Here is a 15,000-nt window from a genome sequence, read left to right as displayed (position 1 = left end):
TTCCCCTCTCATCTCTTCATGAATCGACCCCTCTCTCTCTCTCTCTCCTGCTCTCTCTCTATTTTCCTACCTTCTCTCTCTCTCTCCCCGTCTCCCTCTCTCGTCACTCCCCTCTCATCTCTTTATGAATCGACTCCCCGCACCCCCCCCCCCTCTCTCTCTCTCTCTCCATCTCACACACACACACTCATCCTTATCTTCTTCTTCTTCAATGTGACCTACCGACCAAACACCCGACAACGTACTATACTATACACCCCCCCACCGACCGCCCCAAAGCCGGATCTGAATCAATGTGTTGTGACATTGCTGTTGTCGTGCAGTGCTCATCATCCTGGTGTGTGTCATCGGGTTCATCGCCCTTGTCCTGAGCGTGGTTCTCATCGTCGTCTGCCTCAGGTCAGTTTCCTTTCCTTTCACTGCAGGGTCCCGTGCTCCTTCAAGACAGGACAAGATCAGATCAGACGAGACGAGACGAGACAACGAGACGTGGCGAGACGAGACAACGAGACGTGGCGAGACGAGACAGAAGAACAAGACAACTAGAAAACGAGAGGCGAAAAGACAAGAGAACGACAAAACAAGACAAAACGAGACGAGACAACTAGACGAGACGAAACGAGACAACTAGACGAGACGAGACAGCTAGATGAGACAGACAAGACAAGACAAGGCAAGACAAGACAAGACAACAACAGGGGATGAGACAAGACAAGACAGGATAAGACAAGACAATGAGACGAGACAAGACAGAACGAAACGAGACAGGACAGGACAGCACGAGATTAGACGAGACAGTGAGTGGAGACGAGACAAGACAAGACAAGACGAGTCGAACCGAGACAGGACAAGACAAGACAAGAGAACGAGAGGAGACAGGACAGGACAGGGCAAGACAAGAGAACGAGAGGAGACAGGACAGGACAGGACAAGACAAGAGAACGAGAGGAGACAGGACAGGACAGGACAAGACAAGAGAACGAGAGGAGACAGGACAGGACAAGACAAGACAAGACAAGTCAAGAGAACGAGAGGAGACAGAACAGGACAGGACAAGACAAGACAAGAGAACGAGAGGAGACAGGACAGGACAAGACAAGACAAGACAAGAGAACGAGAGGAGACAGGACAGGACAGGAGAAGACAAGACAAGAGAACGAGAGGAGACAGGACAGGACAAGACAAGACAAGAGAACGAGAGGAGACAGGACAGGACAGGACAGGACAAGACAAGAGAACGAGAGGAGACAGGACAGGACAAGACAAGAGAACGAGAGGAGACAGGACAAGACAAGACAAGACAAGAGAACGAGAGGAGACAGGACAAGACAAGACAAGACAAGAGAACGAGAGGAGACAGGACAGGACAAGACAAGACAAGAGAACGAGAGGAGACAGGACAAGACAAGACAAGAGAACGAGAGGAGACAGGACAGGACAGGACAAGACAAGACAAGACGAGATTAGACGGGACAACGAGTGGAGACGAGACAAGACAAGACAAGACAAGACGAGTGGAACCGAGACAGGACAAGACAAGAAAGACAAGACGAACCGAGACGAAGCAACTAGATGAGAAAAGTCAGGACAAGACAAGACAAGGAGGACAGATGAGACAAGACAAGACGAGACAAGGACGGGAGATGAGACAAGACAAGACGAGACAAGGACGGGAGATGAGACATGACAAGACGAGACAAGGACGGGAGATGAGACATGACAAGACGAGACAAGGACGGGAGACAAGACAAGACAAGACAAGGACGGGAGATGAGACATGACAAGACGAGACAAGGACGGGAGATGAGACATGACAAGACAAGGACGGGAGATGAGACATGACAAGACGAGACAAGGACGGGAGATGAGACATGACAAGACAAGGACGGGAGATGAGACATGACAAGACGAGACAAGGACGGGAGATGAGACATGACAAGACGAGACAAGACAGCGAGACGAGACGAGGCGATACGAGTTCGGTTTTTTTTTAATTATTAAATTTTTTTTTTTTTTTTTTTAATTTTTTTTTCAATTTTGTCTCATTTTATACTTCATTAGCATTTAGTTTAGTTTATTCAAAAATCTATACTCTACTCCTACTCTTATTTCATTCTTATTTCCTTTTCTTTGATTTCATTTTATCTCATTTTATTTCATTATCTATATTTTTTTTTTTAAATCTTCATTTTTGTTCATACATTCTTCTTATTTAGTCATTCGGATGAGACGATAAACCGAGGTCCCGTGTGCAGCATGCGTGTGCACATCAGTGTGTCTGCATCGGCTCAGCCACTGATATTTTCTCCCCCTCCACTAGACCTTGAGTGGTGGTCTGGACGCTAGTCATTCAGATGAGGCGATAAACCGAGGTCCCGTGTGCAGCATGCTCTTAGCGCAAGTAAAAGAACCCGCGGCAATAAAAGGGTTGTTCCTGGCAAAATTCTGTAGAAAAATCCACTTCGATAAGAAAAACAAATAAAACTGCACGCAGGAAAAAAAATACACAAAAAATGGGTGGCGCTGAAGTGTAGCGACGCGCTCTCCCTAGGGAGAGCAGCCCGAATTTCACACAGAGAAATCTGTTGTGACAAAAAGAAATACAAATACAATTTCATTTTCTCTCATTGTATTTCATTATTTTTTTTTAAAAAGGCGATTTTTCTTTCTACTTCAGTCAACATCCCGCGCTTTGTTTTCTTTCGTTTCTTTGTCTTTTTTTTTTTTTTTTCTTTCTTTACTCTGCTTTCTTCTTAAATTGATACTCTACTCATTGTCCCGTTTCGTTCTCATTTCATTTTTGACTCACTTGTGTAAACAAAGTGAGTCTATGTTTTAACCCGGTGTTCGGTTGTCTCTGTGTGTGTTTGTGTGTGTGTGTGTGTGTGTGTGTGTGTGTGTCTGTGTGTGTGTCTGTGTGTCCGTGTGTGTGTGTCCGTGGTAAACTTTAACATTGACATTTTCTTTGCCAGTTGACACCAAATTAGGCATAAAAATAGGAAAAATTCAGTTCTTTCCAGTCATCTTGTTTAAAACAATATTGCACCTCTGGGATGGGCACACACAAAAAATGAAGCCTAATTATATGCAAACTGCATTTACTGTTATATTTATATTTTTTGTATTCTCTAAACTTGGCACTTTGATCTGATATTCTGACCCAACAACAAGAGCAGTCGTTATTATCATGTTTTGTTCAAACAGGAACTTGTTTTGCTAAGCATGGAAGTTTTATTTATTTTGCAAACGTTTTGGTGCAGATAGTAAAAAAAAGGGAAATTACTCTGTAATTAATGCTAGGGGACTTAATTTGCTTTAAACTGATCTTTCTCATCTTAAACATTACATTTTGAAATTATACTCAATACATAAAAAGCTTGGATTTAAAAAAAAAAAGTATATCACAAGTGAGTCTTGAAGGCCTTGCCTCTCTTCTTTCATTTCTTCTTCTCCTTCCCCTTCTCCTCCTCCTACTCCTCCCTAATAGTAGTTGTCGTCGAAGTAGTAGTAGTAGTACTAGTGGTAGTAGTAGTCAGCTTCGTTTTAAAACCAACACGCCACAGTTACATTTTGTTTTCATTTCATTTCTTTTTATTTCAGTTTATTTAGTTTTGTCATTTTGACATTCTTCTTCATCTTCTTCTTCTTCTTCTCATTATTATCATCATTATCATTATATTCTGTTTTGTTCTAAATCTATGATGATTCTACTCTTGCTTCGTTTCATTTCCCTTTCCGGGCCGTCGACTGATTGACAACAGACGGCGGCGGCCCAAGGTGGAGCTGATAGAACACGTGTACGCCGTCCCCAGCACCTGTCAGACCCTCAGCCACACCTACCTGGGCGACGACGATGACCACCACCTCCACCACCACCACCGCCACCACTCACAGAGCGGCCCACCCCCACCTGGACCCGCCCCCAGACCCCGCCCCCGCGTGCAGGCCTACAGTGACGTCGCCGACGCAAGGCCCCCGGACCAACCCCCGCAGGTGACGCCCGCCTCCCCAGCTTACGCTGAAGTGGAGGACGTGGCGGACGGCGACGACAAAGCCCGCGGTGGGAAACGGTTCCATTTCCGGTTCCGAACGAAGCGACCGTCCGTTTCCAGCACCGGAGGGGCGTCCTCGTTGTATGAAGACGTCAACCCTCTTCCCTGCTCCTCCTCCTCTTTCGCGGCCGCTGCCAACAACAGCGGCGCCGCCGGGGTGGGGGTGGGGGTAGGGGTGGTGTCGAAACATAATAACCCTCCCCTTCCTGCTGCTGCTGCCGTGAAAAACAATACCTTGCCGAGGTACAGTGGGTCGAAGATGAATTCCGCGTCGGGGGGGCCGTTTTCCACTGGGGGTAAAAAAGGCGGGAGAGGAGGAGGAGGAGGAGGGAGAGGTGGAGGAGGAAGTCCTCAAACTACTGTTGGCGGGTCTCCTGTTTACGTACACGTGGTGGACAGTGCTGATGTCGGTAGCTCACAGACCAAATCGTCGGCGGGGGACAACACCGCCGTGGCCCCGCTAGCGGCCAAGTTCATCGCCAACGTGGACAAATCTTCCGTGGATACAAGGGGGAAAACTGATTACCCCTCCAAGCGCTTGTATCCTCTGCAGGAGGGAAGAGTTGCGACCCTTGTGTCGACTCTGAACCGCAAAAAAGAGGCGAAGAATGGGGTGACTGCTGCCAAGGAACAGAGTGAAGGGGTGTCGTGAACTTGTTGGTGTGTGTATCACATTGTGTCAACCATCTCCTCTCTCTCTCTCTCTCTTTGTATCTATCTGTCTCTGTAACTTACTTACTGTATGTTTCTGCAATTTTGTTACGTAAAACTGCTACAAATAAATGTGAATCCAAGTAAGTGCATTACTATTGTCTGGAACAATCAAGACGTTCGGAGTCATGGAGTTATAATAATATGATTTGTATATATTGTGTAGCTATTGGAATGTAAGTTTGGAGAGGGTGAGAAAGGAACAAAAAAAAAAAAAAGTCTGTTTGTACAGTTTCAGTAAAATTGAATGTTTCTCTGTATGCTTTTCGTTTTCGTTTGAATGCTTGGTTTTACACTTTTGTTTAAGTTAAAGAAGTGTGTGTGTGTGTGTGTGTGTGCTTGGGGGGTGAGTGTGGACGCACATGCTCATTCGTTATTAATCGTTAATAAGATTCACGAGCATAATGCTCGGAGCAATACATTGTTAACTCTGCTTGCATGTCATTCTCCACAAAAGGTTTTTCAGATACGTGACTATATATATATATATATAGAGAGAGAGAGAGATCCATAGTCATCGTCATTACATTTCTTAAATACATATGTATCTTGCAAAACAAATCTCATTCGGTTTGTCATAAAAAGAAGACTGCTGAAAACAAACTTAGAAGTTTCAGCAACAAATGGAAAAAGAAATTGTCAAAACAAGACATAACGTCAATCACTATATTACCTAAGCATTTAGTAACATTTGTTTTGTTGTTTTTGGTTTTTTTTTACTTGTGTTGTTTCAGTTTCATCCATCCACTGATTTCGACCACTATCTGAGCGTTATGTAACAATTTTTTATATGAAAGATTGTTTCGATTTCTCTATCATCCATTCCACCTTTCCCATCTATGAGCCGTCTGTCTGCCTGCATCTTCCATCTTCAGTTCAGCGTAGTTGTGGCCCTTTCGCATTCTGTACAATGACTCAAGTGCAGTTACTTATTGTGTCACACTTATGATATATTATTTGCTGCAACAAATACTGATTTTCTCCCCAGAAGGGTCTACACATATGATGGTTTTCGTGTATTTATGACCATTCAAAAACCAAATCTCACAGCGTTTCATTGTTTATAAGGTATGTTTTCATGATTTTTGTTGTTATCATACAGTGTAATCGTGTACTACAGTAAACTGTTGTTTATTTTTCTCACCAGTTTCCATGTTGAAAAAAAACAAAGGTTCCCTTTATGTAAACACCATTTACTGTGTATAACGACTTAGATTTCTTTCTTTCTTTGAACGTTGACATGGAATGTGTTCACTCCAGGTACATTTGATAGAACACACACACACACACACACACACCATTATACAATCCTAGTGCTGGTGCCAGACACTGTTTTGTTCTCATTTTGGGTGATTGTAAGGATGAGCATTGTCCTCAGCATTCAGGCATAACTTCAGCGAGAAAGAAAATTAATCCCTGGTGGATTGTCTTTTAGTCGTCTCCCTTTACATCATTCTTCTTCTTCTTCTTCTTCTTATTATTATTATTATTACTGTTGTTGATGTTACCATTACTATCATTATCATTATTATTGTCATTATTATTATTTTGTTGTTGTTATCTGCTCTCTTTTTAAAAAATTATTTTACCTTGTGTGAAAACAGAGTGTGTTGTCCTTCTCAGTCTTTCTCTTTTTTGTTTGTTTTTGTTTAGTTCAATGGCATATTTGTTTTTGCTTTCAAAATCAAGTTCATCTCTAGGTGTGGAATGCTGGAGCTTGTCCGTGTTGATCTGTGTTGTTGTTGTTGGTTCTTTTTTTCTTTTTTCTTTTTTTATATAGTTCATTTAATTATGTTAAAAAATATCTTAAAAAAAAAAAATAAACTTTCATTTGTTGTTTCAATTCCATACAGCGCATAATCTGTTAAATATACTTTATTTGTGTTTTTATTGGTATTCATGTTTTTGTGTGTTTATGCGTTTCTTTAATTTCTAAGCAAACAAAAATAAATAGTTCCAGACAGCGCACAATTCGTTTTATTTGTACATGTATGGTTTATCATTTATCTATTTATTTATTAACTTTTTTTTTTTTTAGATTCATTCCAGTTTTCCTTTTCTCTCTCTCTCTCTCTCTCTCTCTCTCTCTCTCTCTCTCTTCTCTCTGCCTCTGTCTCTGTCTGTGTCTTTCTGTCTCCTCATCTTTTGTCACGGGCAATACTGGTGAACTTCTTGCTTTCGTTCTTTCATTTCATCCTCAGTGATTAATCATTCTCTCTTCCTCTCTCTCTCTTTTTTTTTTTAATAATTATTATTCATTTATTTATTTATTTATTTATGTACGCTTACAGTTGACTTCATCAAGTTTTTGCGCCTGATACATATTATTAGTAGTGGTAGTAGTTTTATTTATTTATTTATATATTTATCTATTATTTATTCACCCTTTTTTTTCTTTTTTTCTTTTTTTTTTCTCAAGGCCTGACTAAGCGCGTTGGGTTACGCTGCTGGTCAGGCATCTGCTTGGCAGATGTGGTGTAGCGTATATGGATTTGTCCGAACGCAGTGACTACGCCTCCTTGAGCTACTGAAACTGAAACTGAAACTCTTCCGTCCGTCCCGGGTGACTGGTGTTCCTCCACCCATTCTCACTGTCCTGAATGCAGGAAGCACTCTTAACCCCCTGACTGCTGAACGAGAAACTAGTGTCGCATGAATTGGAAGTACAATTGATAATTTTGTGTTATATTTTGTGAGTGTGCGAGCTTTTTTTTTTTTTTTTTTTTTTTTTTTGGTGGGGTTTAAGATTTCAATTTTGCTGAATAGAAGATAGTACAGTCTCAAGAGGGGGGGAAAAAAGAAAGGTCCAAGTAAAGGAATGGTCACTGGAGGTGACGGCTTGATTATTCGTTTGCAGCCCTAAATGTGTTAAAGGTTTGTTTTCTTTTTGATTACATTTTGTTAGTCATCTGTTTGACAATACCATTTGTTCCTCTTCGTGTAGTCATGGCATACTGACCATTGTTATAATCCAGCTTCAAAATGGTAAATGTTGCACTGGGTGTTTCGCAAAAGATAATGCAGTTGGTACTGATGATAAGTTGATTGTAAGGAGATCACCATCCTCTTCCACATCCTTACGTCTTTGACCGCTGACCCTTAACGAAATGAGACCACAGTGACGTGACATTGAAGTGCATTTACCATTTTTTCCTTCAAGTTGTGTGACTTTGAAGTGCATTTACATTTTTCCTACAAGTGACGTGGCTTTGAAGTGCAGTTACCATTTGGCCTGCAAGTGACGTGGCTTTGAAGTGCAGTTACCATTTTCCCTGCACTTATCAACAGTGCAAATTGACTGTGCCGAACAATAAGTATTGCAATGCAATCCTTAAGGGGAGTAAAGCTCAATACAGAAAAAAAAGTAACTGACATCCTGACCTGTGTAAACTGTGTTGTATCTCAGTGAGGTAACAGGCATTCACTGACGACCATGCACGTCAGCAGCAGTCAGGAAGTAAAGTACTTTCGTGCTGGCACTGAGGTGATGTTGCTGAAGGACTGAAGAGCTGTTCGTACAAGCTGGTCAATTCAGGGTGAAAAGCACGATAAAATATTTATCAAAAACACCACCACCACCAACAACAACAAGAACACAAGAAATATGCTATTAAACTATTCTGATATATATTATTATCAGTTTCACAGCCTTGAAAAATATGTCTGGGGTTCCCGTCTTTTTGGATGTGGACATGCTATTATCATGTAAAGATTCACTGGAAGATAGAATATCTGAAGGAGAGAGGGAACCGGTTTAAAAGAAAACCAGATCTTAATTGGATTTCAGTTATCGTGCCAAGTGCTTTGAAAGACACGGAGAAGAAAAAAGAAGAATGAGAAGGGATTCCTTACAATTCAAAAGAAGAAGGAGGAGGAGGAGGAGAGGAAGAAGAAGGAAAAGAAAGAGAAGTTCTTCCTCAACATTTCACACTTCACTTGTTTAACTTTTTTTTTTCTTTTTCTTGCTTGAACTACTAACTTTGTTGAACGCTTCAGGGATGAAGGAGAAACTTCCTGGAACCGACCAGGAGAAAGTCCAGTGGAAGGCACCAGTATAGCTTGTTGTTGTTAGTATTGTTATGAACATTATTGTTGTTGGGACCAACGTTGAGTTTATGAAGACCGCTTCTTGAATGGCTGCTGCTACTGCTGTTGTTGAAAGGACTTTGGGTTCTCGGCCTCTCTGTCTATCTGTCTGTCTGTCTGTCTATCTGTCTACCCCCCGCTCTCTCTCTCTCTCTCTCTCTCTCTCTCTCTCTCTCTCTCTCTTATATTTACATACCCTTGCACTATTCGGTTTAGCTTTCATACCAAACACAAAGAAAGGTTGAACAGTAAAAGTCTGACAGCCCTTGTACGGCCATTTGGGCAGAGAACTCAAGCCCACTGTGTCACTGAAGGGATCGGGACAGGAAGCTGGACCAAACAATCCAATCCTCTCTTGCCTCCGTTTTAACTCTCTCCATACGAACGACGAAAGAGACGACCTTAACAGCGTTTCACCCCAATTACCATCAAAATATTGCAAGCGGAAGGCTCTTATACTGAAGAAGTGAATGTTGACAAAGAATACCACAATTCTGACGACGGAAGCTAAAGGTTGGGTCATTCAGACACCCACTGGACATCCGAGGGGTCTGTGTAGAGGAGAAGAGAGGACTGGCCGTACTGAGTGAGTTAATGCCTTTCCCAGCCGAATTCAGGTACATCATTCATACATGAGTGGATGAGGAGAACTGGAGTGTGATGTTCCTTTCCCAAGGACCGGTACATCAGTCATATATGGGTGGATGAGGAGAACCGGAGTATGATGTTCCTTTCCCTAAGGACCGGTACACCAGTCATACATTGATGGAGTGAGGAGAACCGGAGTATGATGTTCCTTTCCCTAAGGACCGGTACATCAGTCATACATTGATGGAGTGAGGAGAACCGGAGTATGATGTTCCTTTCCCCAAGGACCAAAAAACCCCACAACACCATGCCAAAACGGAGCCTGGAATTTTTGTAGTCATTACTGAACACTGGATCGGACGTCCAAACACCAACGCCTGGCAAACCATAACAACATTTACCTGTTTTAATCATGTGATCAAAACTCACATGGATGTTTCCATCATCGTCGACAACAGTAACAACAGGATGTCATCAGCACAGCAGCAGCAGCAGCAGCAAACGACAACGACAATAATGACAGCAACACTGATTTTGATATCGACACGCGTCTGTTTGTTCCCGCGAAAGATCGTGAGCATGCACATCATGATGTACCGGTTATGGGAACTAAGATCTGGAGGGAGTTGAGGAGAGGGAAGGAAAGCAGGAGAGAAGGGGGGAGAGAGAGAGAGAGAGAGAGAGAGACAGAGACAGACATTAGACAGACAGAGACAGAGGCAGAAGAAAGAGACAGGTAGAGAGATGCATTGACACTGTCAAAAAACAACAAAAACAAAAACAAAAACAAAACAAAACAAAGAAACAAAAAAAAAAAAAAAAACCAATTATTGGCAAATAGAGTTTTACAGCTCTACTGCCGGGGGGTGAGGGGTGGGGCTTGGGGGTAATTCAGTTTATGTAAGCGACAGATGAGAGACAAGACAAGACAAGACAAGACAAGACAAAAAGACAAGACAAATTATTATCGAGGGTAATAGATGAGCAAGTAACATTTTTTTTTATTTTTTTTTTTACATCCAGCCCTCGCCCTAAAGAGGGAAGAGAGACAGACAGACAGACAGACAGACAGACAAAGACAGACAGACAAGTATTTGGGGATGTTTATTATCGTCATCAGCGATCATAATCAGCATCAACATCATCATGGCTGTCATCAGGATTTGTAGCCGTTTCCACTGTCTCGTTCTTATGCAACGTATTTGGTTCAGTTTCTCGCGTCTTCAGTGTCATTCTTATGATTGTTTGTACCTGCTTCACGTTTGACAGTATTGTTATAATACAAAGTGTCCAATATATATATATATATATATTTTTTTTTTTTTGTTTGTTAGCAATTATGTATGTTGTTGTTTCTTTTAAACTTGTTATTTATTTTCCTATGTTCAAAAAAAGAAAGAAATTTTTTTGTTGGTAATGTGGACGAATAATGATGAATTGTGATTGAATGTGTCATTTATAGTGTGTATGGGATTTTCTATCATTCGTTTTTTTTTTTTATTATTGGTTTTTTGTTTGCTTTATGTGTGTGTGTGTGTGTGTGTGTGTGTGTGTGTGTGTGTGTGTGTGTGTGTGTGTGTGTGTGTGTGTGTTTCGTTTTTGTTGATGGACATGTTTTCCTTCCGACCTGGCCAAATAAATAATTTTGTCTTCTTCTTCTGGTGTGTGTGTGTGTGTGTGTGTGTGTGTGTGTGTGTGTGTGTGTGTGTGTGTGTGTGTGTGTGTGTGTGTGTGTGTGTGTGTGTGTGTGTGCGTGTGTGTGTGTGTGTGTGAGCGTGTGTGTATGTGTGCGTGCATGCGTCGCCAGTACGTGCGTGCGAAAGTCTGTGTGTGTATGTGTGAGAGAGAGAGAGAGAGAGAGAGAGAGAGAGAGAGAGAGAGAGAGACAGAGAGAGAGAATTGAAAAGAGAAATTCTTTGCGGAAACTCGTTCATTCCCTCACCATAGTTTCAGTTTCAGTTTCAGTAGCTCAAGGAGGCGTCACTGCGTTCGGACAAATCCATATTACCCTGCACCTCCTCTACCCCCCTCCTCCACACACTCATTTCTAGGCTACGTATCGCAGCTTCCACGGCACACACACACACACACACACACACACACACACACACACACACACAGATGAACACTTACTTGTACAAGCACACACACATACACCCATATCCCCCACCCCCAACCCCACACACATATATACAAAGATATATATATACACACCCGCACGTTCCAATATCCCGTTGCTCCCACACTGTAGGTATGCATACACTCACATACCTCATCCTCTACCCCACCTCACCCCCGCACCCCCACCTCCCCCTCACACACACACACACATACGTACGTGCACAGAACTCTCCTGACACTTGTGTACACTTACACCCTTGCGCATGCACAAACGCACTCAAACACACAGACCCACACATACACACAAACACACACATACACACACGCTCAGAGGCTGCCATTGATTGGCCGCAAGAGGGATGGGAAAAATATCTGATGCCAAGAATGTGGCGTCTAATGTGTTGCTCAGTCTATTGTATTTGGAAAAGCCTACAGAGACTCTGTTCCGTTTTGAAGAAATTTGCGCAATGTTGGTTTGGTAATGATGCCGATATCTGTATAATTTGCAAATCATCGTGCTCTACCTTTCATGTTAGACTTACGGCCGCTCCCTCTCTCTGCTTTTATTTCTTTGAGGCGATCGATGGTGTGATGGCCTTGTACCTGTTCTTTTTGATATTCTTTGACTTTTCTGAGAATTTCCGATTTTCCTAGATGTAGGCCGCTCGTTGGTGTCGCGTTACCAGCAAGTCTATCAGCTCGCTCATTTCCCTTAACACCTGCATGTCCCGGGCAGTATGACCATGTGTGTTTTTTAATCTGAAAGTTTCGCATTGCCTTATGCCACTCTGGGCTTCCCATTCCGTTTTCAATTTTCTGTATGAGATTCATTGAGTCGGTTAGAATCATGGCATGTTGGTTTCCGGGCGTATGGATGGACGATAGCCACTGGAGGGCATGTGTCACAGCTTCAACTTCCATCGTTAGGCTGGAGGTTGTGACTTTGTAGGCAGCATTCTCTTCCCTAATTGTTTTTCTATTTTGTTTCGCAGTGAATCCCCAACCGGATTGGTCTTTGGTGACTGAGCCATCTGTGTATATGATGATGTCCTCTTCTTTACTGTTTTCTTCTATGAGTAGCTTCACTTCGGCATCAGTTTTGCCCTCTGGCCATTCCCGACAATATCTTCCTTGAGTGGGTGAAATGGCTGTGTTGAATAGATGGTTGAGGTTTTCGGGGTTTTTCTCCCATTCTTTTGTTTCTTTCAGGTCTTGTAGTCGGCATACTAGCTGGATTGTGTCTTCTGATTGCCCCATCCATGATCTTCCTCGTCCTAGACGGCTGCCTTTTGGTTCTTTGACTGCGTCATGCAGTGGGTTTTGAGGGTTTGCTAATGCTTTGAAGTAGGTCTTAACCTGTTCTAACTTGTTTCTGGCCTGCACTGAAGGAAGGTCAAGCAGGTATCGCATGGTTTCTGTGGGCGTGTCTTTTGTTGTTCCAAGGATCAGTCTCATAGCTTCATTTTGAACTCTTTCTAATTTTAGGAGGTTGCTTTGAGATGGTGTTGTTAGCCCAAGTCCGTAGTCAATCACACTGAGGACGAGTGATTGGTATAGCAGGAAGAGGTGGCGTTGTTCAATACCTTTGGTTGCCTTTGCTTTTAAGACTGAAAGGCCCTTTTTGCATTTGAGAACAGTATTTTCCGTATGTTTTCTGAAGGTCAGAATCCTGTCGAAGTGTATTCCTAGGTAGCGTAGGCATTCAGTTTTCTCGATCTGAATCCCGTCGAATGACACAGGTGGTGGTGATTTGCTCGCGGTTCTGTTGTTGAGGGTGCACAGCAACGTTTGGGCTTTCGCTGGATTTATGGAAGATCCTGTGTCTTTGCACCATTGAGCAATATTGTTTAGTTGTTTCTGGACGGCTTTAGTTCTTTCCTGAGTATCTTTCGAAGTTTTGAAGACCAGGCCATCATCCGCAAGAGTAAGCACCCGAGCTATTCCATTGTTGTTTACGTCTGCAAGGCCCTTCGTGTAGACATTGTAGAGGACAGGAGAGAACGGAGACCCTTGTGGCAGTCCCATGGATAGTTTAGAAGGTGCAGACATCCAGCGTAGAACGACGGTTCTTTCCTGAAGCGCTGCTGCTATCCATCTTGTCAGTGTCAAACTTACTCCATACCTTAGTAGCAGCTCCATGAGGTGCGCAAACTGGACTTTATTGTAGGCATCTTCAAGGTCGATTGCTACTGCTAGTGTTTCTTCTTTTCTTTGAAATCCTTCATACACCTCATATGCAAAAGCAGCTGCATTTTTCCATGTGGACTTGCCTGTTCTGTAACCACCTTGATTTGAAGGGAGAATGTGCCTGTGTTCAAGATCCCTTGCAAGTTTCCTGGCTACCATGCGTTCCATGAGCTTTCCGGCAATGTTTTGCATGGTTAGGATCCGGTAGCCGCTAACCTGACGATGGTCCTTTCCTGGTTTTGGTATGGGTTTTAAGAAGCTGTGTGTCCAGTCCTCCGGCACATGTCCATTGTGGAAAGTGTTTTGATATTGATTGAAAAGTTTGCTTCTGTCTTCTTCCGATAGCTCCTTGATTTCCGAGTAGCGAACTTTGTCTGGGCCAGGAGCCGATTCTTTCCTGCATTTAGCTATTGCTTCGTTTAGGTCACTATAATGTCGGTGTAAAACACGTATCCAGGCAATCATCTCTGTGCATGTTGGTCTGCCTGTCGATGTGTCTTTTCTTCTGCACATCTGTTGACCCGGGAGATCGGGGGAAAAAAAAAATCTCCACCTTTAACCTACCAGGCGCCGTGACCAAGATTCGAACCCGGGATCCTCAGATTAAAAGTCCAACAACGCTTTCATTAACCATTCGGCTGTTGCGCCCTGTCTTTCTCCTCCTTTCCGTCTTCTCTCCGCCTCCACTACTCCCTCTTTCTTTCTCTCTTCCTCTTTCCTACTCCCTCATCCAGTCTCTCTCTCTCCTCCCCCACCACCATCTCTTCCCCCCCCCCCCTGCCCCCTGTCTCTCCAGCTTGTTTATCGTTTTCAAAGTGTCGTTGGGTGGGGCAGAAATTGGGACAAGTGAGGCTGAAGTGATTAAATTATGGGCGTTAACCACAAAAATACCGAATGAAAATATCTAGGGGTGGTGTGTAGTGTGCAATGTGTGCAATGGTTGTATGTATGAGTGTGTGTGTGTGTGTGTGTGTGTGTGTGTGTGTGTGTGTGTGTGTGTGTGTGTGCGTGTGTGCGCGCGCGTACCTGCGTGATTTAATGGGCAGGAATTTAATTTCGTCTGTTACTCTGTGTTTGTCTCTCTTTTTGTATCACTATTTGTCAGTCCGTCTGTGTGTCTGTCTGTCTGTCTGTCAGTTTGTCTCTTCGCTTGTCATCTCTATGACTGTGTCTGTCTGTTTGTATGTCTACGTCTGCCTCTCCTATATTTCGACAAACTATTCGTAAATGTATTCGTTTTACTTATACCGATTTG

At 43.0% G+C, this 15,000-nt stretch overlaps 1 protein-coding gene across 1 annotated transcript in view; it reads left to right on the top strand.

The window, feature by feature from the left end:
• Window positions 1–6,998, top strand: part of LOC143275396 (uncharacterized) — a 95,055-nt gene extending 88,057 nt beyond the window's left edge. Inside the window, exons 7-8 of the mRNA XM_076579474.1 lie at window positions 324–399; window positions 3,762–6,998. Of these exons, the coding sequence (XP_076435589.1) occupies window positions 324–399; window positions 3,762–4,704 (1,019 nt within the window). The 3' untranslated portion in view covers window positions 4,705–6,998. The remainder of the gene's footprint in view (window positions 1–323; window positions 400–3,761) is intronic.
• Window positions 6,999–15,000: the final 8,002 nt, after the last annotated feature.

This window comes from Babylonia areolata, chromosome 2 (genome assembly GCF_041734735.1).
Source record: "Babylonia areolata isolate BAREFJ2019XMU chromosome 2, ASM4173473v1, whole genome shotgun sequence".
In the NCBI taxonomy this organism is placed as follows: Eukaryota; Metazoa; Mollusca; class Gastropoda; order Neogastropoda; family Buccinidae; genus Babylonia; species Babylonia areolata.
This window is presented reverse-complemented; position numbering and strand designations above follow the sequence as displayed.